The sequence below is a fragment of the Corvus cornix genome, chromosome 10 (genome assembly GCF_000738735.6).
Source record: "Corvus cornix cornix isolate S_Up_H32 chromosome 10, ASM73873v5, whole genome shotgun sequence".
Lineage (NCBI taxonomy): Eukaryota > Metazoa > Chordata > Aves > Passeriformes > Corvidae > Corvus > Corvus cornix.
This window is the reverse complement of record NC_046340.1, coordinates 7,509,616-7,534,419: the sequence shown is the minus strand read 5'-3', so window position 1 is coordinate 7,534,419 and position 24,804 is coordinate 7,509,616. Positions and strand designations below refer to the sequence as shown.

Here is a 24,804-nt window from a genome sequence, read left to right as displayed (position 1 = left end):
CACTCAGGGCTGCGGGATTTTAAGTGAGGAAGAGAAATTGGACCCAGCTGAAGCTTTAAGGAGACTGCAGGTAGGCTGAATGTAATAATTTAGCTTGTGATGTGCACTGACAGTGAGGGTTTGTTTTGTGATAGAAGGGTGACATGAAATGCTTCCTCACTAATTCAGAAGCAGACAAACACCCCAGGTGCTTGTGCTCAGCACCAGAGGTGCAAGGCATTCCTTATTCTACATGTTCCATGCTCTCCACAGACACTTCAGGTCCTATTTCAGGAACAGTATTTTACCTTGAAACCAAATTATGCCTGGGAGAAGAACCATATTCCAGAGGTTTAAGGCATCCATACTATCTGAAATCCTGGGTCTAAAGGAATTAACAGGAGTCTTTATGCCACAAAAGTTCTGCAGTCGGGATTATCAGATTTGACTCCGCTGTGAGCACCTCCAACTTCATTTAAATATTAAAAACATGCATATATTTAAAGGTTTAACCAGCACAGCTGAAGGTTGAACAGGCTGGAAGGGAGCATAATGAATTCTAACTCTATTCATAAATAGACCACAAAATTATTAACTCAGATCCAGAAAATTTTGCTTTTTCCTTAAAACCATGTGAATTATTTGAGGGCAGTTGGCTGTACTGCTGTGTGTAATGACCGAATATAACCCACAAACATTTCACTAAAGAATATTTCTTACAATGATGTTGTGAAATCCAGAAATCTCACAACTCAACTTGGAAATCATGGAGACAATAAACATGGCACCTCATAATGCTGTTATTCCAACAGAATCCTTTTCCAGATTAGACTGCATTTGAGCCCTTCATAAAATATTATTTATAGGGTGTCAAAAAGTTTCTACATTGTAAAAACAATACTTGTTATTATGCATTTGGTGTTTACCTATTCTTGCAATTGCTCTTCAAAAACTAGTGTATTTTTTCCTGTTTTGATGCTACAGCCAATTTGCTGTGCTTAAGACAACAAAAGCAGAAAATTTTCTCTCCACATAGACATCAAAAATAAATTTAAACATAGAATCACGGAATTGTTTGGGTTGGAAGAGATCTTAAAGATCATCTTGGTCCAACCCCCCTGACACGGGCAGGGACACCTTCCACTAGAACAGGCTGCTCAGGGCCCCATCCAACTTGATCTTCAACACTTCCAGGGATTTACCCTGGAAGATTTACCTTTACTTTCAGGTAAATCTACCACACAGACCTCACCAGTGCTGAATAGAATAAGGGTTTCACTGATAGTTTTTGCCACACTAAGTACCACCTGCCAGAAACCAGTAGGAAAATAAGGGAGGGAAACATAAGGAAAAATTAAAATAAAGGGGAAAAACCTAAGGAAGAATTGCTCCAGCATCAGGGAGACTGACCTGAGGCAGCTGCAAACACTGCTTTATTTCTTAACTCTAAACAGAATATCAGAAGTAATGGAAGTAACTGTGAGAATGGAAGGAACAGATTCATCTTCAGCCACTTCTCCATGTGATGAGCAACAGCACTCAGCCAGAAAGAATTTCCTGCTCTGCAAAACCACAAACATTTGTAGAGCCAAAGGGCATTGTTCTTCTCAGTGAATAGTTTCAAACTATTTGAATGCTTGAAGTAAGAGAATGTTCTTATGAGTTACTGTTACTTAGTAAGCAAGCTGTGAAACCCTGGCCAGGTGAGAGCAGCAAACAATGGCAGGCAGGGTCCCCACCCTCAGGAAATTTAGAGTTGTGGCAATGATCCTGCCAGCAGATGAGCATGGACAGAACAAAGAGGGTCTCCAGTAAAGTGAATGGTTCTTGGTGCTGCTGCATGTACCCAAGAGCACAGATGCTGTTTGAGGAGATGGGTCCACAGGACAATGCTGAAAGCCAAAGGAAGGAAGGGAGAGGTACTACTAAGAAAATAACACTGTACAAATTCAGATAGAGTGGCATGGAATTAAAGCATCATAGAAGAACACAACATCAAAGTGTAAACAGAAAAAAAGGGACACCACCCTCAAAGGAAAACAAAGATCCCTGGGCTGGCACTGGCAGAGTGTGTAAGGATGTGGAGCAATATCACCACAAAAATACAGAAAAATCCTGCCTCCTCAATGCCACTGAGTCCCCACAATATTTTGGGTTTTAGAGGCAGCTTGGGTGTCTCTGCATTCAGATTTTGGCTAATCAATTACCTATTAATAGGTTTTAATAAACATAATATAAACATAACCTGGACATTACTGGAATAAGGAGAGAAAAATACATTATGATGCTGGTAAATGAAAACAAATTGGTCAGTTAAAAAAAAAGAATAATCAAAATCACTTTATTTTTTGTACTTGCCCCATTCTCCCCCCACCAAAACAAAAAAATCTAACTCAAACCCAACTTACGTTCCCAAAAGCTCCTCGTGCTTTTTGTTATCCTTTCTCCACACCTCAATGTCCAACATATCCTTCCTGTCAGAGAAGTAGTGAAAATCAAACTGTTCCCTCCACTGAGGATTTGCACTCTTACACAGTGTCTAGAAAACATGCAGTTATAATATTTACTTTTCTTAAACAGTACTTATTTTCACAGTAAAGCAAAAAGAAAAAAAGAAATCAACTCTACAGAACAAGGCTGGATGTTAGAGCATCAAGCACTAATGTCATTCCAACCAAAGCCCCCCAGCCCATCACATATAGTCTCATCTTCCTAAATATTCTCTTTCCTCCCTCTCATTACAACAGACAGTTGTTATCTGAATGAATGGCTGGAGAAATTCTGAAATACAAGGTAGACCACCAGTTCCACTTCCAGTGGGCTATGGTCATCATTCACCATCACACACTGGAAGAAATCAGGAACAACCCTTTTGAGGTCAGTCACCTGGAAACAGGTTTGAATGAATTAAGGAACCCAAAGCCGTATTTTTTTTACCCTTCTGTGTTAAACAAACAGCTCAGCCTTGCAGATTCACAACACATCTATGGACCATTAGAGAGATGCATGAAAAGGGATTGTAACAGGAATAACATCTATTTATTCTAAAGTAACTAAACCATTTGTTATTTTTCAAAACTACTTTCCTAAATAAAAAACATATCATGACCTTGGTTTGAGGTCTGATGTGAGGGACAGAGTGCAGGTTTCAGATGTGCCTACATCCAAATGTTATGTTCTGTGAACTTGCTCTGTACATTTCGTACAGGAGGAGGTTTGTTTTCTCCTCCTCTGCACTTCCAGTTCATGACATGCAGAGCTCTTGCTCTCTCAACAGAGCATTATTTTAATTATAGCCTCTCTTCTTACTAAACTTTGCAGATGAAATGTGTATCTTTGGGAACCCCATTCATTTCTTAGATTCTTATGAAACTGAACTGTATACAGATAAACACAGCCTAGAAAAATAAAAATTAATATCAAAACCACGGAACATTTTGTCTGTTTAGGGGCCAAGTTCTGCAATATATAACATATTTTTCAAGAAAGGAACTTTAAAAGAATAATAATTCCCCTGCACTGGAAACCATTTCAAGTCTACTTCTCCAGCAGACCTAACACTGGAAACCCAACTTCTGTACTGGCAGAGAACAAAACAGATGTGTGATGCATGTAGCTTTATTTCATTTCATATTAATGTCAAACATCCATCAACATGATGAGTATGTTAAACACACAAAACACAGATAACACACAATATATTCCTAACTTGCACTTTCTCTACTGGCATGAAAACGGAGCAAAATGTTAATGCTTCTGGACTGGTCTCCTGGTGTTGAACTCACTTACCTAAAAGAACATCAAGAATAGTTCCATCTGAGGCAGCAACACCGGTAAAAGAAACATCAAGCACCTTATTGACTTCAGACATCTCAAGGAAATCCTTAATACTTACCTTGCTCTTGTATCTTTGATCCCCCAGTTTGAGGAGAATAAAAATCTCTGCCAAGCCCCCCCTGGGCATGTTCTTCCCCTCCAAGAGGGTGATGGTGACCAGCCCGTTCCACAGCTGGTTCTTGCGCAGAGACTCGGAGAGCCGCACGTTCCGCGTGAAACTCGTCTGAAAAGCAAGGCAGCAACATGAAATGTTTCAAGACCCAAAGACATTTTCATGCTCATGTTAACTGTGATATGAAAGCACACCAGGAGTGAGAGACACCACGCTTCCCCAAGGGCGAGCAAGCAATGGAGGGCAGTAGGATGCTATGGATTTTCTGTCTGACTGTACTACAGCTGGCCCTGTGAAGGGCTGGTGCTCAATGTCACAGCAAAATCAGCAGGGTTTGCTCAAACCACCAGAGAAGTTGCCTTCAGCTACCCTGGCTGAGCCCTGGCAAGAGCAGACCTCAAGCACTGAGAGCAATCTGTTACCTTGGCTCAGGGAAAGGCACGGGAGAGCAATGGGGACTGGAACGGGGGAGAAACTAAAGTAAACTCTTAAAATGTCTCCAGCTACATCCATAAAACGCGGGTCTGTCCTTTCTGGGGAGGCAGCCCAGGACCATAAAGCCCATGGCCAGGTGAAAGGCTGAGCAGCATCTTCCACCTCCTCCATCACTCAGCCACCCGCCGCCTGCGTTAGCTCTTTGCCCGCTGCCTTTGCTGTTCCTGCTTCCAGAAACTGAGCCCACGAATCAAAAATACTGATGCCTGCTGAAAAAACACTGACACCACCAGGCTCTTTATCTGGAGTTATGGTTACCTGGTAGCCACATTTGTTACCTTCGCAGCTTCATCTTGCACAGCACGGCTGCGCTAACAGTTTGCTAACTGGCAATATTTTATTGGACAGAGGATGATTAAATAGGCCTTTATTTGGGGGGAGTGAGCTGGAAACATTAAAACTCAAGGCTATACTTTTCTTCCCGCAGTAAAAATCCTGCCATATTTTATTCTCCTGAAGCAACTTTTAACTCGCCACACTTTGGAGCTTCAATCATGTCATGTACAGGTGGGAGCAAGACGGAGGAGAAGATTTCACAAGTCACTTTAAAACAGGACGTGTTAGCTTTAAAAGCAAGTAAGAAATGTTGTTGCTAAATAAAACGATTGCAAAAGCACCTGATGTCTGAAGATTACTTTTTATGGATCAATTACCCGGCAACAAAATTCTTAAATCATAGGTGGTGAACTCACAAATTTTTTACTTGCTTTTTACTGGTTAAAATACTGAATTCTGAATCCCACAAGCATATCAATATACTTCTATTTAAACACCCCGTTTGGCTTTCCTGGCGCAATGGGTAAAAATTCCTACCTTTAAAAAGAAAATGAGATTTTGATTCATAAATCCAGCTGCAATGTAATTTCTTTTCTCTCTTTTTTTTTTTAAAGTTCGTCTTTTGGGCCAAAAAGCTAAAGCATGACTGTTCCCATGGACATACTTCAAAGTCCCAGCAGATATATTCCTCCCTAAACACTGCAACTATTTCAAAACCCTTTTTATAAAAAAGGGAGTAATGTCCACAAGGGATCAAAGGGCATTCTACAGTCTGGCAATCGCCTTAGAAAAATGGCAGTGCTTCCATGAAATATGCCCTAAAATAATTTTGCAGCTTGGTATGTCCTAATTTCGAATTGGATGTTTATCTTGGAAAGGCTTCTATCTAACTTGTCCATAAAACAGCTCCACTTAGCTCTATGAGCCCTGTGAAAATGGAATCCAAAGCTGGCTATTAAGGGGGCCTGGAGATTGCTTCCATATGGCATAACAGCATGGGAGTGGAGGGCTAAGGCCTACAGCAGGCGCTGCTTGGCTTGAGCTCCCCATCTATCCATGGACACTCATTGCATTACACCATAACATCTGGATTATTGCTTGTAATGTCCCTGGGAAATATCCACTTCCCATCAAAGCCTTTATCTATCTCGCTTGTACTTTGAACATTTTAGTATTTAACACAGTCATGTTTGATGTGATGTACTCGCTGCTTTAGGAGTAAGGATTTTCCCTCCCCCTCCTGCTCCTTCCTTGGAGGAGGAAGAGGTATTTGATGTTAGTTCACAAAAAAAAACCCCAAAAAAACCCCACAAAAAACAGATGAAGTTTATTATCCACGTTACAATTTCTTTTAAAAACAAAGCATCCAGCTCTCTTCAAAGCTTCCAGGCTGAACACAAAAGACAGTTGTTATCACTCAGTTTTCAAATCAAACTTGGATTCTTTTCTTTTTTTCATCCTGGCCAGTATTTTAGGGAGTCACTTAGCATTGGGGACCTTCCTACCCCAGCTCTACAGCACACATAACCCCACCCTTGTAGCTGCTGACTTGACAGTTCAAAGGACTGTTGGGAGGTACCCAAACCAGCCTGGATCCCACACAGTCCCACACAGGAAAAATCAGCACCTGCACTCAGTATTACTGGAACACATTGCAATGCACCAACCTTGACCTCCCAGAACAGGTGGCCCCAAGCAAGGAGCCTTGTGCACCCCCTTCTCTGGCAGTGCTGCTGCAGAAGCACTGTGCTCCTCTCAGAAGAGGGGTGTGCTGGTCTCCAGCTAACAGGACCTGCATGAGATCCAGCATCACTTGAGAGCATCCCACTGCAGAGTGGAGCCAAGATGTTTGCAACTGGTTCAGGGCACAGTGCTGACCTGCAGCAGCTCCACGCAGCCTCCATGACTGCCCCAGCTTCCCAGCTCCCCCAGTGCAGCCCTGCCACTGGCACAAGCCTCTCTCCAAGCAGAGCACTGCTCGCCTTACACCCCTGCAAGACACATCACACGAGGAATGTTCTGGGTTTCCTGGACATGCCCAGGTCACCCCCACGGAGTCTGCTCAGCAGGTCTGGCACATTTCCTGTGCCTCGTAGCACCAAAGAGCCCCTCTGTACTTGCTCTGTGGCCACCTCTCCAGCCTCCCCAGGTATTTGGCAGGCTGTTCCTCTGACCACCCTGATGGAAATCCCGGGGAAACAGGCAGTGTCTCAGATTCCACTCACAGTTTCGGGAAGGAAGCACGTCTGGGGAAAATCAGATGTGTGGTAGACCCACAGACCCAGGCCTTCAATGAGTCAACTTTAGTGCTGCCTAGGGAAGTCTGCACTATGGAAAATGCCTCCCAGGTGACAAGAAAATGATACCACATTATTTATTTTAGAAGTCTTACCTCCTCTCTGATACCCCACACCTACTCATTTCAGACTGATTTACACAGAGCTAATTGATTAAACTTCACAGTCTCCCTCTGAGTTGGCAAAACTATTGCAGAGCAGAGCACAGAGCAGCACAGCCATTAGTCCAACAAAGTTACTTGGGCAAAACAAGCACGAAAAAAACCACCCCAAACACTCTCCCTGGCTCCAGCCACCATTACCCTAACCTGCCTTCACAATGAGACCAGGAAAGCCAAAGCCCCGGTCCATACTGGCCAGAAAATAAGGACATAACTGCTTCATCAGTGACAATTTTGAAGTGTTTTATCCATTCAGCTCTTCCCTTTGCTATTACCTCTCTGGCTACTGATGCCTCCACACTTGGGTACTGCAGCTCCTCCCCTGCTGAACCTGAGCCCTTTCCAGCTGGGCTCCCACACTGGATGCCAGGTCCTTCAGGCCTCTCCTGCTATATTTTCCTGTAAGCTCTCTGCTCACGCTCTGGCTACATCCCAGACCTAAGTAAAGGTGCCTTGCCGAGGTACAAAAATGTTGGCTGAAGCTGGGATCAGGAATTACAGGGCTGGAAATTAAGAAACACATGATTTATGATAGAAGCTGGCACATGTCCCAAGCACAAGGCATTGGACAAGCTTGCTTATTTCTTCCCCTCATCATTTCTGAAATCAAGGTAGCCTTGAGACCAGAATTTGAGGGTTGTCTCTAGACAGAGCTCTGATTTTGGCTGGGCTCTGTGCGCAAATAAGCAGTAACACCATAAAGGTCACCTTTATGAGCAATTCACTGCTGTAAAATAGATTAAAACTGGAACTAAAGACATCCTTCAAACAAGCCAGCCAGAAAAAAAAAAAACCAGACAATAAGCACACATATCCAGAGAACCTTATTCCTTAAACTAGATGTTTTGTAAGTCTAAGAACTCATGTCTACTGCAGATTTAGGCACTGTGCAACATCAGGTAAGTAATGAGTAATCTCTGAAGCCAAAGTATGGCCTGTTTATAGAGCAGGACCCTGCCACACACAGATCAGAAGATGGTTCTTCTCCCAACTGCTTAGAAAGGACATTTGCCCAAAAACCATCCCACAGCTCTGAACAGAAAAATTAAAAATCAGTGCTCACATCACCATTCTCAAAATCTTGCTCCTGGTTTCAAAATGAATATAAAAGTTTTTCACATCAACTTTCAATTTTTTATCACTTTCTGGTTCTGGTTTAAAAAAGAATGAGCAGGTGGGCTGTATTCGGCCTTACAGAGCCAAATACAGGAGCTGAACAAGAATGACAGAGCTTTGGAGGGGAAAGAACCAGCTCATTGACCCAGCTTCACAAATCCTTTAGGAGCTCCAGTCTCCCTGATAACTCCATTTGTGTATAATCTCCCTCTATAGGCACCCAGCAAATCCCCTCTGGTGCATCAGGGCTGCTTTCAAATCTGTCTCTTTTCCTGACACACACATACATGCCCCAAGTTCAAACTTGTTTTTGAAGCAATAAAGAGATGCAGAAAAATTGTACATTTAAATGACACGGCGAGGTGGCCAAGTGTGAAGTGAGCCCATCTCTCCCATCTTTCATGTAAAAGGATGAGACAGGACAACAGAAAGCCTGCTGCAATCCCTGTGAAGAGGTCAACGTCAAAACTGGGCCACGTAATTTGCCATTTGAGAAAACAACAACACACAAATAGGAAGACTCTTCGGACCTCTTCTCATTAGGCAGAGAAACCATTTTTGCAGAGGCAGTTTCCCCTTGGGAAAGACGAGAGGGCAGCAGGAAAGGCAAGTGAACCAACACAAGATTGGCGCCACGACGCGTGACCCTGTGGCGAGAGAGTCCCCGCGCTCCTCGAAGCGCTTGGAGAGCTCCGCTGCCCCTCTGCCCACGGGGGACTGGGGGAGAGAGCCAAACACAATGAGGCAGACAAAAATGAAACCTAACAGCCCTCACAGGGGGAAAGAAAAAAAAAAAAAGGAGAGTGAGGGATTTTCCCCTGCGATGAGATGCTTGAAGAGCACTTGGGTGCGGTCAGCCTTTCAGCCAATTTATTCAATCAGCGTAGGCTATCAAGGTGGCAATTCCGTCACTTTTGTTTCAGGACTGAGCTGCTGCAGGTCAATCCACCCCAAGCAGACCTGCTTATCTGCCTCCTAGATGTTCAACACTTAAAGGTTATTCAGCTGTACAAATGCTGGAAATAGCATGCAGGGCACTCAGGGTGAGACTCAAACCACCCGGGACAAACAAGGGTACTGAGCATCAGCATGCTGGGCTCCAGCAGAGAGAGCTACCAACTCCCTCTGTGCCCCAGAAAGGAAAGCAGAACAGAGGGGAGAGCTTGTCAATACACAGATATGAGTGAGTATATTAATACTGCCTAACAGCGTCCTCTTCCCTTTGCAATGCCACCCTCCATGAGGAAAAGAAGAAAGCCACACTCTTGAAAAACAGCTCCCACGGAGGACAATGCTGTTCTCAGCTCCCATGAAAAATGAGGGACCATGTGCTGCCCATGTCCTGGGAATCCACCCAAATATGCAATGATTCCCTTCCAGCAGCAGTGAAAAATATATACTGCATAATAATCAAGAGATACCTAAATCATGCAGTTCAACAGCTCTTGCTCCAAAATGATTTAAAAGACCATACTGAGTTGCTGGAATCCTTCCTGCGTACTCCCTGTAATGACCATGAGGCTACTGGAGCTGGACTGGACATCTTGTGCTGACACAGTTGTTGCTGTTGTCTGAAATGCAGCTCTTTCCTCAAAAAGCAAGGGAGCTCAGAGAACACACATGAAGAGAGTACAGTATCCACAACAGCCCACATGAGCCCCTTTGCCAGTCTGACATGGAGCTGCAACAGGTATCAATGCCATCAACATTTGGGGTAAATTTGGGAAGTCAGCAAGAATCCCGTGATTAATGTGAAAAGACTCATTTAGGACACTGATGTGCCAAATCTGCATTAAGACAACATAAAATGGTCAAATTAGAGGATAATCAGATTTCTTTCATGTAGGCAATACAGATTAAAAAACAGCTGTGAAAGTTATATTCATTTTGTCCATCCTTAAAATAAGTCATTTTCCCTGTATTTATAGAAGAGGAAAAGCTAAATATTACAATAGGGGTCAGCTGCAGTTCAGCACATAAAAAAAAATCCCAGGAAAACTATTTCAAACAGAAAACTTTTATTTGCCTAAACCTGGAGAGAGGAAATTTAGATGTCTCAGTTCAGCTGCTCAAATGGAAAGTATACTGTGTTTTCCTCCTGCAACACCCAACCAGAGTCAGCTCAGGAGCCAAAAAAGAGACAAGCTTGTGTATCCATTACAGAGCTCTCTCCATTTCCCCTGCCCTTCTTATTCCTGTATCTTTATCTCGTCCAGCAACATTGTTTTCTACCCCATCATACTCTCTGGCTATTCTTCCATAACCTCTTGTGCCTTCCCTAGACACCTATATTCCCCATGCACACAATTTTTCTTCCCAGCCTTTATGTTCTGCCACAAACTGCTAGTACTGCTTCCAGAGACCAGAGTTTCCTAACTAAAGATGGTTATTGATGTACAGTACTAGTGTTTTAGTGCAGTAGCAGAATCAATAAACCAGGAAATACTGCTTTGTCAGATTTTTTCCAGCGCATGCTGGGAAATATTTTTTACTGCCTTTGGATGGTCACAGAGGTTTTCTTTAGAGATCACACTGGAGCATGAACTGTGTCTTCCCTAGGAAGAGCTGAAGCTCTCCTACCCTCTAGTGACTGGAACAGAACAGAGCACAGGGTTGAAGCTTTTTTCCTTTTAAACAACACTTTTATGTCTCCTAAATCAGCACCATGCTTCAGCATTTCTTAATTTTATTTTGAAAGGTGTTAAGGCACAAGGCAGAGTATCGAGAGCTGAAAGGCTGACAGCTAAAGGTCCAAAAACGCATATGTAAAAAATTATACTAAATGCAATGAGATACTGCGTAAAAACAAAAAGAAAAAACCAAACAAAAAAAAACCCTAAACAAATGAAAAAAATACACACTAAAACTTCCAGTGACAGCGACCAACACAGAATTTTGGCTATTCTGAAGAAAAAGAACCTGAGTTTAGAAACCTGACTCCCTTTCCCAGGTCCCAAAGCCAACCAGCATCCAGGGACAGCTGTGTGAGAAAGAGGAGGATCAAGCAACACTGACTGAGAGTGAGGGCACAGTAATTTCCAGAGTTTCAGTTAAAAACTAAAGTGATGAGCTCTTCAGTTATTCCATCACTTTCTATCATGTGGCATTCAGGGATTCCTGGCAGCTCTCTGCACTGCAATATCCCTGCAATCAGGGCTCCTAAGGCTGTACTATGCACTTCTTCTATCGACAAAAACATCCTTGCTGGCACAATACCTGAGATGGTTGGCTCCTCTACACAGCACACCACAGTTGTAATGAATAAAACAAGAGGAGGTTAATGATTCAATTTATTTAGGCACAAACCGATAGTTACAGAGGGAAAATATCATGAGAACACACTCATCTTAAGAGCCAAATTCTGCTTTTCAGAGAGTGAGTCTGTACAGCTCTCAAGCTGGGTACTGGGGCTTGCAGTGTCTGTATCATTGTTATTTACTCAATAGCAAATTAAAGCTTTACAGAACACATAAAAAGCCACAGTCTGCTTCCTGAACAAGTTAAAATCTAACGCAAAAATGATACAGGAATAAAAAAGTAATGGAAGCCTGCAGGGATCCTATAGGAGACCGAGGGAAGCAAGTTACATGGACATGTGGCAACACACAAATCTTGGAAATCCTGTTACAACAGAGGTAATGAAACTCCCTGCTCAGCCTCTATCCCAAGAACAAAAGGAATTTCAAAACCCACGGCGGCAACCAGACTCACTTAAACACTGCCTCACAGGATTCCACCCATGGTGAGAGGCAGCCCCAAAGATAGACTGGGATCCAGGAGACCCTCGTTCAACTCCAGCACCAACCACCTTCTGGGTATTCTGAAACAACTCAAACCCTCCACAGCTCCTTTCACTTTGGTTGATTTTACACCCATTTCCGTAGTACAGAAAGTTTTTCTCTCTTTCTACAGCTCTTTGTGAACGGGGTCTTCGTTTCTCTTGCCACTAGACACCACCATAGCACCTACAGTTAGAAAACAGCAGCAATTTCCCATCACAATGGAAAGGAAAATCAAAAAAGCAAAGGTTATCACAGCCATCACATTATGACAGGTTGCCTTTACACTTCGGGGTTCTCCTTTGTTTAGCCTGTTTCAGAGGAGGGCACATATTTTGGGTGGGGACCTTTATTTTCTTTAAGTGAAACAAAACAGTATGGATTACCTTGGATGAAGTTCGTTTCTTTCGACTTGACCATCTCTGTTCATGAGTCCCCATTATTGCACCAAAGAGAATCCAGGGAAAGGAAACAGATAAGGAGTAAAATGGAGAAAGTGTTTAGTAAAATAATTCAAACAGCAGCTTGTCAAATGAGTTAGAAAAGCCTATTACAAAGTAGGGGGCTAGATATACAACTGCATCTCCATCTACCTTCCCTGCCTCATGGAACTTAACAATCAACAAACTCAAAATACCTGCATTGCACCAAAAAAAAAGAGGCAATAAAAAAAAAGTAATTGAGAATAAAAAGTGGAGGGACCCAGAGCCATTAGTAAGAAACATGGCTTATACTTTTGGTGCCATCTGGTTCTACAGTAAGCTAATTTAAAAAGGGAAAAAAAAAAATCATCTTGCTGTTAAGTGCTAATGTGGACAGAGCTATTTCACTATTCTGACTCCATTGGAAATGGCTGAGCAATCTGCATGTGAAATATGAGGGCTTAAAACATTGTCTTTAAAAAGATTACAGTGTGCACCAGATCTTCTATCATCTGCACTCTGAATGTTAACTAAGCACCCAAGAGTACCAAAAGCTGCTACTTAAACCAATAAGCTTTGTTTTACCAGCTAGGCCCACTTTAGCTCAGGCCTTCCTAAAAATCCTAGAATTCCTGAGGTTCTTCTGACTAAATTAACTTTTTTGCTAAAGTAACTTTACATCTTTGCTGCAATCCAGAGACACATGCCAACAATGCTCTCTTGTACAAGTTAGAGGGGAGTTCACAATCCAAATAAAAACCATCTTATAATATAGATCTATAAATACAACATTATTTTAAATATTGCCATTAAGCTTTTAAATAATCATATAGTGAGGTCAAAATAAGCCTATCATCACCTTATTATTAACTAAGATTTTACAGTTCTCAAAAAGGCATCTATTTGAAAAATAAATTACGAACAGCAGATATCCCACACTAGCTGCTTCTCATTTTGCTTTCCAACCCCTTGAAACATTTATGTTTCTATAAATAATCCCATTCAGGCTGAAATTCCATACCTATAATTCAACAATGTGCTGTAAACAGCAACTTTCATATTCAACTCTGCAGAAAACATGTAGAAATATTTTCTCTTAATATGTATTACAAATATTTAAAATCAGGTCTGTTTCTTAACAGTCCAAGTAACTGCCTGATCTTGGGTATTCTCCACCCCTTGCTGGCCAGGAGCAGGATTACTTCACCAATATTTGTGTGCTGCACACTCTGTATAAAACACTAGGAGAAATCTTTAAAAATAGAAGCAAAAAAGCCATGTGCAGGACCTGGAATTTTAAAAAAACTATTAGCTTCAGTTATGGTGTTCCCAGTCTCTGAACAGCTTCTCTGGGTTTCTAACATCACTAATCACCACATTTCTGCATCAGGAGCCAAGTTCAGTTAATTCAGTGAAGAAACTGTCAGTGGGAAGATCGGGGTTTTACAAGCAAGGTCCTCCTCTCAGCCTGGGTGCTCCTCCACAGGACTGGGGTAATTTAAGTCTTAACATCCAAGCTCACTCAGTTTTTAGGTTTCACACGGAGAGGTTTTTTCATTGTTGTTAAAAACCACAACAAAAAAAGGAAATATAATAGCTTTTCTTCAACCTGCCCATTGCAGTGCTGGACACATGCCCAAGACAAAAGCATCCAACTACAAATGTCTACACAATTTTAACCCAGCTAACTATGGGGCTTTTTTTCTAAAAGTTATGCTCTATCTCGATTTCAATATTGCGTCTCAGAGGATGAAAATAAAGGTGGCATTTCTCAGTAAATCAGATTATGCCAGCTCTTCTTTTCTCCCCCCTACAAATTCCAGCTATAAATTTGATTTCCTAAGCCACTTACATTTCTCTTGAAGTCTCCTTGCTTTACTGCTAGACTCAAGTTTAATACAATCACTCCCATGTCATCTTCTAAACTGTTGGGATCTTCCAGTTTTAAAACCTGTTCAGTAGTTCTACAAGCAAAAAAAAAAAAAAAAAAAAGAAAAAGAAAAAGGAAAAAGAAAAAAAAGTTGTGCATTTATCGACTCCAGTTAACTCGAGTTGATTATTAAAGGTCAGGCTGAGCTGTGCAAATTTCAGCTTCTTGTCTGAAATTCCCAATATTGAGTTTAAATGTTAAAATGGGAAATCTGGAGATTTCCTTCTTGGTTCTGACAAAATACACCCCTCTTTTAATAATGCAGCACAGTGTTCCTACAGCACTGCTCACTACTCATAACTCTCCATATGCAGGTGCACACTGAATTAAGTTACTACTACCTCCACTTCACAGGGAAGAGTGACAGGGAAACTCACCCAAGTGAATTTTCTAATATTAATGGCTTGTATTTGACTCCAGAGATATTTATTCTGCCTGCTTTTAATCCCTCTCCATGACTCTGTTCCCCTGCTGAAAACAGGAATGCTGGTATTTACCTGGTGGCACTATCTCATGGATAAATTAACATTTCTAGAAATTCAGATACAACGGCCACCGGAGCTACAATTCCCCCTGCACAGGGAGAACTCATTTTCCCCAAAAAAGTCATCACACAGCAAGGGACTATAAAAGAAATAACTAAAACTTGAATTCCTGGCTTCCAGCTCCACATTGAGCCCAAGCAGCAGCAGCAGACAAAAGGCACAGGGCTTGCCTCGGCACTAAATCAGGGCCAGATGCAGCTGCTGCAGGCACGGATGGAGGCGGGGGAGGCTGGAAAAGGGGCGCTGGCAGCAGCTGGGCAAAACGCTCCCCAGCCCCAGAGAAAGGTACCCTGAGCCCTGTGGGGCTGAGAACAGCTCCCAACCTTCTCCCCCTCTTCCTCCATAAATCATCCTGGTGCAGCTCTCCTTAAACAATGCTGCACACAGAAACTCTTAGTCCCAGAACTGGGCTGCGTCCAGGTTGGATTTGAATCCAGTGCGTAATGCCGGATAAAAACGTGTGCAGAAGATTTATCTCAAGTGATTTCTCTTAAATTGTGCTCCCCTCTCTTCTATCAAAAAGGAGTTCTCACAAATAGACAAATTCCAAGCCAGAGCAAAAAGCATTTCATTACTTCCCTCTGTTTCTCAATGAAGCTGCATTAATAACCTTTAATGAAATAATCTGTTACCTATTGAGTTCAAGTTCAGTGAGCGCTACAGATGCCGAACCCATGAAGTCTGAAGAGGTTAAATCACGATCGTACACCTGGTGGCAAAATAAGACAAATATTTCCAATTTTCACATCATAAGCCAGTTTTATCCCAGGCGATGAAAGAACAGATATTTTAAGCCCTTTCAGTTCAATTTTGTATTTGAAAGATCAAAGCTTTGATATAATTCAGGGATCACTTTCCATCTCCCTGCTTTAATTTGTATTTTTAGCTAAATATTTAACCAGCATTTTGAAAGTATCTTCTTAATATTATGTAAACAGAGACATGTGTGCTGCTATGGATTGTGCCTGCTCCTTTACACTCCACACGACAGCATAATGAAACGCTGCACAAAAATCAGGTACTTCTGCTTACAGATGTTTTAGCAATTAGTGCTCACAACTGGTAGCTTGCGGTTCTGGTAACTGTAACGTTACTCATAACCAGAAAAGGCTTTGCTACTTGTCACAGCTGCATCCCAGGTAATAATTCTGTGCAGCCCAGCCAAATTACACTCCTAAAACGTGCTTCTGAAACTGCTCTTGGTTTCCCTGAGTTTGCACAAGCACGGGGGGGGAGAGAGAGAGAGAGAGAGAGAGAGCGAGCAGAATTCAGCTCCACGGCTTTAAACAGATCCAGTCAAGGAGTTTTATTTCAAACTTGGGTTTTTGCAGACGGAAAGCAAAACATGCAAGTAAAATCTGGGAAAGACATATGTGCATTTTAATTTGAAATTGCTGAAGCTCTTAAACTGGATTGTGTTTTACGCCGTGCTGCTACAGCAAATAAAAATCAATATGTTTCTAAAGTTGAAAATAATTGCTTAAAAAAATATTGGCCCGTCTTTCAAAAATCTGAGGCCAAAACTTACCTTGATCCAGAGTTTTTGATCGAGGGTCTGTATGGGCAGCACAACAGTTTCATCCCAAACTGGGTTGAGGTTCTTGTAGACTACCTTACTTTTGTAGAGGGTTTTCCCATTCAGTTTAAACTTCACATACGGGTCACTTGTACCTGTGATAATTAATTTTAAAATAAATTAGCATGCCCCTATGCAACTCCGCAACCTTAAATTACATTTTCATAAAATAATTTAAAACAGTCAATGGTAATTATCTATTTTATACACAGGCATATACTTAATTACCTATATAAAAATTGCTCATTCATACAGGAAATTTATAGACAGAACCAGAAAGTTGTCTGAAAGCAGGCAACAAAAAAAAAAAAATCTTCGTCCTTTGCTTGATCTCTGTTGTTTTATTTTTAAAGAATAATTGTTGATTAACAAGTCTGTTAAAAATTTAATTTGGTAAAAGAGCAAACAGAAGAAGCATTGAAGCACTATTTACAGGCCAACTAACGACACAGTGGAAGAGAGAAAATGTGATCCTGTGACTATGAATATATTCAAAGGACCAGAACTCCAAAGCATCGTAACTGGGATAGGAGCTCCAAGGAAACCAGTAACAATAGCTAAAGTACCCGTCAGGATTTCATCACTGGTGTCACTTTGCCAATTTACTTAAAACCCAATTTGAGGTTTCAGTGAAAAAATACTGACATTATTCATCAGCTCAGGATAAAAACCACACAGAGAACAGACTCTGTAAAAACAAGCACTGTCCAGGTAACACGTTTTTTAATCCAAGTGGCACAATTTGCCATGGCAATAATGTTCTGTGTTTTTATGGAGCAGATGTCCATGCACGAGCGTGAGGCTCGTGCCACTCGGCAGCAACAGAAACACTTGCATCTGTCAAAGGAAAACAGAAGAGGGAAGCAACTTTTTATTGTTGTTATTAAACTGGTGGCATCTGCACTAACGCCAGCCACCGTGCAGGACACCAGATAAGAGGGGGAACAAGGTACAGAGAGGATTTAACTAGATGATGGTTGATTTAGTTATTCATATAGACTTTGCAAAAAAATCCTCACAAGCTGCAAATAAGGAGGGGGAAAAAATCCAACTGAGATGTAGCAGCATCTACAATTAACTGAGCCTAGGTGCCATTCACCTGTCATATCCAGCATTTTCTGTATTGCACGTTATATTTGGAATTAAACTTCCCTCCTAACAGTTCAGTTTCATTAGAAGGGTAACAGCTAAGGTTATGGTCCTGGCAGCCCCCCAGCCTGCAGCGAGGGCTGCCAGTGGAAAAAACTGATTTCTACAGCAGACTTCAGAGTCAGAAATAATCTGAACCTGTCCTCCCTGGCTCCCACTGAGATATTGGCCGACAAACACATGGCAGTCCAGGGTAACCCAGCCTAAGAGCAATACCCAGCCTAAGAGCAATACCCAGTCTTGCCAATGATTTGGTGCACCTGTGAGGATGTGAAAAATCCGTATTTAAACATTCAAAGCTCTGATCAGTGTTATGCGACTTAAACTCAAGAAAAAACAATTATGTGTAAGCATCTATTTGGAATTACATAGCACTGTGAAGAACTGTGCTCCTGGGAGAATTATAAGAATTATAGGAAGTTTTTATTCTGCTTTAATTTCAAAAGGGAAGAGTTGTAAAACCTGGTCCATTCTGCACATAAAGTGTGTTTCATTCACAGAATGAAAATATCACTTGGTTTTCAAATAACTGTCTGCAGCTGATCCTTTTCCTGAATAATAATTGTTGAAAAAAACACTTTTTTTTTGTTTAAAAAAAAAAAAAAGGAAAAAAGCTGCAGACTTCTTAAATAGAATTTTCTTTTTCTTCTCCTCTAAGAGAGAATAATAATAAGGGCCTGATCCGAAGCCAGGAAAGTCGAAGGGCAGCTTCTCACTGTTCCCAGTGTGTTAGGACTAGACCTTTCCCTAAAAATTTCTCAGAACTATGATTATACTCTATACAAAGCACAATTTCCAGGAGTAGGAACACACAGATAGATCAGAGCCCCACAGCATGGGGGGCAGCAGTCCTCAAAAGATGCAGAATTAAGAAATAACAGCACCGAGCTCTTTGGTGTCATTTCAGAAAGATTTAAAAAGACAAAGGCAAAATATCCCCTGACTTTTATTTACAGGGTTAGCTGGACAAAGCTGCATAATTAAAAATAAGAGTAATAATAATGTCCATAACCTATTCTGTGCATGAAATAGCAATTGGCCAAGACAAGGAAAGCAACTGATGAAATGAAAGCACGAAGAGGTGACGGAGGCAGGTGGTCTATGGCCATAACTCATCTGCTTTTGGGACAGAAAACCCATGAAAAAGGGCAAAACCTGAAAAGAGAGAGAAAAATAGGAGATACAGAATGAAAGCAAACAGCCAGCAAGTTCAACACCCACAAGCAGAAAACTCCAAGCCCTTTCTCTGAGGATGGGAAGCAGGAAGACTATAGCTAAGTAAGCATCCCAATTGCATTATTGCTCTGCAAAGCTTTCCAGGTTGTTATACAGTAAAGGAAAATAAAAGGGGGGAAGGGAAGGGCTGCCCAGCACTGCTCATGCGAGCCAGGCTTTAGTGATCATTCTCACATATTTATTTTTAATAAACTCTTCCTTTAAATTTACACACATTTATATATAGAAACATACATAGGCATATAAAAGGAGTATATATAAAAGGAATATATATTTTGTTTATATTAAAATATATATTGCACAATTAAAAAAAAAAAAAAAACGGTGAAGAGGGGGGAAGCTATAATAAAAAGAGGCCTTTAATTAAATAAGATTGCCACTCTGGGATCAGGCCTTCATGCTTGTCAGCTTACTCTCAAAATAAACATCTCAAAGCGGGGCCTCAGTGGTGTCACTTTCTCCAGCAAGGCAGCCTGGGTAATCCCTCGCTATCTTGACAGCTCCATAATGTTCCAGCGGCTTCACGGGTGAGCGGCGGCACCCGCGCCGCAGAAAATATTAATGCCGCGAATTAATGGCGAGAGGGGGACGGCGCCTTACAAAAGCCAAACAAGGGAAAGGTGTCAAGTTAGTACCGGTGTTAATTGTGAGGGAAAATAATTGTGGCGGGGCGGGGGGTCCTGCGGCGCTCGCCTGTCGGGCTGTCACGGGGCTGACATCTCAACTAGGCAGGCAGGGGCCAGGGGTCGGCACGGGAGCGCGGCTCCCGCGTCCTACAAACGACGGGATGGCACCTCCGTGCCACCCAGCAGCTGGACTGTCACCTCAGCGGTGGGACATGGAGCACCTGGGGGGTGGTGGTGGTCGCTGGGGTGAAGCTGAGTGGCCAGCGGAGAAATGTCAGGGATGGACATGGCACCACAGCCCCCAAGGCCTGCCCTGGGTCGCTGCCAAGATGCCGACACAGCTCCCTGCTCATTGTGTCTGGGTCTGGTTTCCTTTAAGACACCCCAGATTGCATCCAGGTGACCAAAATAGTTGACAGGGAATGAGAAATAAGCCAGGTGGACAAGCATCTCCTGATGGGATGAACAGCACATTCTGCAAATTACTGACTGCATTTGAATTCAGGGCTTGAAGCCTTCTGGATTCAAGCTCAGAAAGACGTCTGGGTCTATTAAAAGCTATTTATTAGAGACAATCTACAATCTAGGCAGAAAAACATAACTTTTTTTGAAAAGAGCCTGGTGATGTTAGAGATGAACCAGTCTAAAAAAAGGATTTTTGTTTATAATCTTCCTTTAACTGTGACAGAAATGGATAATTTTCTGAAGAAGCCAGACCAATTAAAAAAAAAAAAAAATAGCTTTTTAGCATCCATTTCCTAGTGAAGGCAACTGAATCAACAACTTTTAAGCACATGCATGCAGGCTCTTCTGAAAGCAAGGTCTCATTCACATTAACTCATCAGCTGTAGCAGCATCAACAGGGGATTGGATAATTGTTAAAGTCAGTTGAGAATTTTGTCCCCCAAAAAATATTTCTCTGGTGGGAAAAGCAAGGTGCTTTGAGGCTAATTTGAATATTATGCAGTGAGACAAGTAGGTTCTCACTCAATAAAATGTAGGGACAAAAAAATATATAAAACCCAAGATAATCTACTACTCAGCCTAAAACAAACCAAATAAGAGTAAAATGAGAGGTTGACCTCTACCAAAAAAAAAAAAAAAAAAAAAAAAAAAAAAAATCACTCCATCAGCTAGGCCTCTTTCCCCATGAGAAAAACATTCATCTCGACAGCAATGCTCCCTGGAATTCCTTTGCATAATACCAATTTCGCTTCTATTTTCTCCCACTAACGCCAAAAAGCAGTGAGTACAGGCAGACCAGACATCACCCAAAACCTGAGAAAGCTTCAGTGAGCAAAAAATTGCTGGGACAGAACAGCAGGAGAGGGTTTAGTAGCCCAAGAAACTGTTAATGGTGTCTTTAAATGGATACTGCTGCCCTCTAGCAGCTACCGAGAGATGGATCACATTCTCTTCTTCAGAATGAGGAAAAAAGTAACCCAAGAAACCCAGAAGACCCAACATATTTTCAAGCCACACACTGTTTTATAGGAGCAAACTTACTGGAAATGTAGCATATGAAACAAGTCTCGTTCCATAAATAAATAAATAAAAATGACCACCAAATTGCCTTAAAATCCTGAAAAAATCAAAGAGCAGCGTGAAATATAACCCAGACCATCTTAAGTTTTGGTTAAAAAACTAAATTTTAATCTGAACAAGGAAATTAAGGATTTATTTTATATGCATGTAAAGAATAAATATCTGAAAATCTTCCTAGAAATAGAATTACTGGAGTTATTTACGACAAGGAGTAAAAGACATTCTAAAATGGAACACACATTTTTCTTTTTAAGTGGAAAACCACTACATCCTTGCAGTGAAACAGCCGAGATCAAGGCTTAAAGTGGAAATCAGAAAAAAAAGCATTCTGCTGGCAGGAAATTCAGGTGATTTTGGAAAGTTTTGGGCCCAGCTAGTTTTACATGGCCAGATGGAAATGAAACATTGCTTGGAAACAAGCAGCCCCAATAGGTTCCAGGGGAAAATAAAACCAACCAGAAAAAAAAACAAATACACACAAACCTAAAAAAAAAAACACCACAAAAAAACCCAATGAACCTAAAAGACCAGAGAAGTGTGAAGAAAGTGTGCAAACCCACAATTGATGGGAGGATGAAGGAGGGGAAAAAAATGCCTGAACTTAAACATTAATAGAATGAAAGATGCAGATATAACACTTTCTGTTCAAGGCACTTCAGGAACACTGAAAAAAGTACAGGAACTGAGAAAAACCTACCAAAATGCCATGTGACATACATTAGGGACATGTGACATGAAGAACAGAATTGTCTTTGGTAAGAATTAGTCAAGCTTAACACTGCTTTAGGAACTGGCAGAGGCTCTAAGATATCCCTGGAGCTTTCTCTTCTCCATGCTAAACAACCCCAGCTCAGCGTTGCTTCTTGTATTCTGAGTCCTCACCCTAACAAAACCTCCTTACAGGGTCCCAGAAAGATGCAGTGTGAACTGTTAATGCAGGCAGGTGCCCCTCAAGACCCAGCTCTGACAACAGATGGACCTGGAACAATTTAAGAAACCTCTTTTCTAAACTACAATTCTGACACAAGCAGAGTCACAGGGTGTTCTCGGGGCCCAAATATTCTCTCCATATGCTGCCGTTCCTATATTTCCTAATTTAACTTTACAAGGATGGGAAGACATATAAATTGCTTTTGTTTGAACTCCTCCTGCTTTTCTGAGGTTCCTATCTCAGTGCATTCCTTTCCCACAGCCAGTGCAGGCAGGATGCTCACAGGGATCCCTGTGCACAAGGGCAAAGCTTCAGGCACACCCATTGCACTTCCAGAAACTGGGCTTGGCACAGACAGACACTCTCAGCACAAGCCCTTGTTCACAGACCCACACGGCATCCAGAAAACATCCAAATAAGTGCTCAGCACCATTCAAATTCTCAGCAGTTGTAAATTAGCCATGATTATGCCTTTCAAAAAGAAGTGCAAAAAGTTGCCTAATACATCGCAATAATTAATAAATCTGAAGGCCTAATGATCTAATTGCAGATACCCTGAAAACAGAGAAAGTCTAAATTAATCAGCGTGTTTGCAGAGAGTGATTCAGCCTAATTGCTTTGAGCATTTGCTTTCCAAACAATTACTTGCTCTAAGCTGACAAACACCCAGCACAGCACACACACATCCCTTCCTCTGGCACTCTGGCATTAGCACAGACCCAGGCAGTCCACAGAATCATAAAATACCCTGAGTTGGCTAAACCCACCAGGATCACTGAGGTCTAACTTCTGGATAGCCCAGAGCTATGAGTGGTGGGTTCCTGCAGGTTCACTCCTGCTGAAAATTAAAAGTGTGTGTCATTCTATAACCTTTCTTTCCTTTTATTTTGCCCTTGGAAGGCTGAGCTCTGGCACAACTCGCAGGGAGTCCCCCAGGCCCCTCTGGCAGTGGGGGCTGTGAGATGTGAGAGCAGAGGATGATGTGCTGTGGGCAGGGCAAGCAGGATGAACCCATCGAGGCGTTGCATCTTCTGTACTGCTGCACCTCCCCTTGCTCCCTTTGCATGTTCAGCTGCCTCTATCATGAGAGGAAAGGAAGGAGAGGAATACCAAAGTGCAACAACAGGAAACAAATGAAACCTCAAAGAAAGAAACAGAGATGGGGCACAAAGGTCCCGTAAAAAAGTTCTACAAAACACAAAACCAAGTAGGAAAGAGACACACACAAAGCTCAGGCTGGAACAATGTGGTTAAAGAGGGGGAAAAAAGAAAAAAGACGCCAACCACAGCCACTCACCAGATGACATCACATCCAAGAACTGTGTTTCTTGAAACCACACTGTTTAACAGATGAAAATAAAACTTTAAAAGCACAGGATTTGGAAATGGGAGGGGCTTCTCACCCTCACAGGCACTCAAAACCCAGTTTCTGTTTATTCTTACAGCAGCAGAGCTGGGTTTGTCACCTGAAGGAAGGAAGGCAGTCCCTCCTTACAGCTGTGGCATCACTTGGCTCACTGCTGGGTAAAGGTGACTTGACCAGGAGCAATGTGCACAGTCAGAGCATCCCAGTGCCAAAAGGGAGCAGGACCTTTGAGATTTCTTTGGGTTGACTCAAACAAACATGAGGCATCACCCTGCCCTGTGAAGGTGAACCAGCAGGTGGAAACGGCTCCAGCCTCTCCCAGCTCCAAGCATGAAACTGAGCTTCACAAAACAGGGGTCAACAAGGCCATAAAACCACTAAGGCTGCGACAAGATGCCAACACAGAGCACCAGTGATTTTTTTTAAAGCCAAATGAGATACAGAAAAATCATCTCTCTGTTCTGCCAAGCTGCTGCAGTGCTCCACAGATCTTTAATCAATAAAATACATTTCTTCTTTCTTACTACCTGCAGTATTAAAACTACATAGACACAAACTCCTTGCCATCGCTGAAACACATCTAGTAACAGTAATACTATAAAAAAGACATAAAAGTCTTAACTTGTGGTGCTGTGTATATACACATGGAGACCCATAACCTTCAGTGTTTGGCTCATCCCCTACAAGAACTATAAATGTAGGACCTGTGTGCTGCCTAACATTGGTCCCAAAGGTGCACGCAGGTAACATGCCAAACTTACCATCTGCTTAGGCAGTTTCTAACGTGTGACTGCATGAGGCTGTAAGCAAGTAAATCAGACTTTCCAAGCAAGCTGATGACCAACAGGTAACACTTCTCTCATCCTGCATCCCTAGAGAGAACACTAATTTTGACCCAAAAAAAGGGGTTTTTGGAGTTTCTCCACTTCTCACCAGAACCTGCTCTAGAAGCACTTGGAGTCCTTGGCTGGGGCACACATACTGGATGTTGCTGTACAGAGGCTTTTTCTTTCACTTACACTCCAAAAAATAGATAAAAGAGGAGAAGAAAACACTGAAACACTGATTTCTTTTTCTTTTCTGCATTGTTGTGCAATTTAGAGAAAGCACATGCATCTGAACCAGTCTCCTGGGCTGATGCACCCTCTCTAAAGAGAGCAGTACAAGGAGAGGAGCTGCAGAAAGTCAAGGACTGGAGAGACACGAGAGACAGATAAAAAGCAATGCAAGAAGCAAAAAGTAAAGAGAAAAATAGGCAAGAGCAGATGTTAACAGGATTAATACTATGATGAGGAAAGAAAATGCAATAAAAATCTGGTAAAGTGAAGGAGGAATTTATATCACACCAAAGGGAACACATCCTGGAAAGAGCAGTACACAGTGAGGCAAAGAGTCTGAAAAAAATACTGGGAAAGTTGGAAAAAAG

The 24,804-nt window shown here is 42.0% G+C and overlaps 1 protein-coding gene across 4 annotated transcripts in view; it reads right to left on the bottom strand.

Annotated features, from left to right (window-relative positions):
- MCTP2 (multiple C2 and transmembrane domain containing 2) overlaps window positions 1–24,804 on the bottom strand; it is a 128,261-nt gene that overhangs the window by 67,876 nt on the left and 35,581 nt on the right. For 3 of the 4 annotated variants that reach the window (XM_019280997.3, XM_039557864.1, XM_010391009.4), the window contains 6 exons: window positions 16,478–16,620; window positions 15,582–15,658; window positions 14,327–14,438; window positions 12,439–12,474; window positions 3,875–4,039; window positions 2,388–2,518 (listed from right to left, as the gene is read on the bottom strand). In XM_019280997.3, coding sequence (XP_019136542.1) covers window positions 2,388–2,518; window positions 3,875–4,039; window positions 12,439–12,474; window positions 14,327–14,438; window positions 15,582–15,658; window positions 16,478–16,620 — 664 coding nt within the window. Of the gene's footprint in view, window positions 1–2,387; window positions 2,519–3,874; window positions 4,040–12,438; window positions 12,475–14,326; window positions 14,439–15,581; window positions 15,659–16,477; window positions 16,621–24,804 lie in introns of those variants that run through there. The other variant, XM_019280999.3, reaches the window with a different exon arrangement.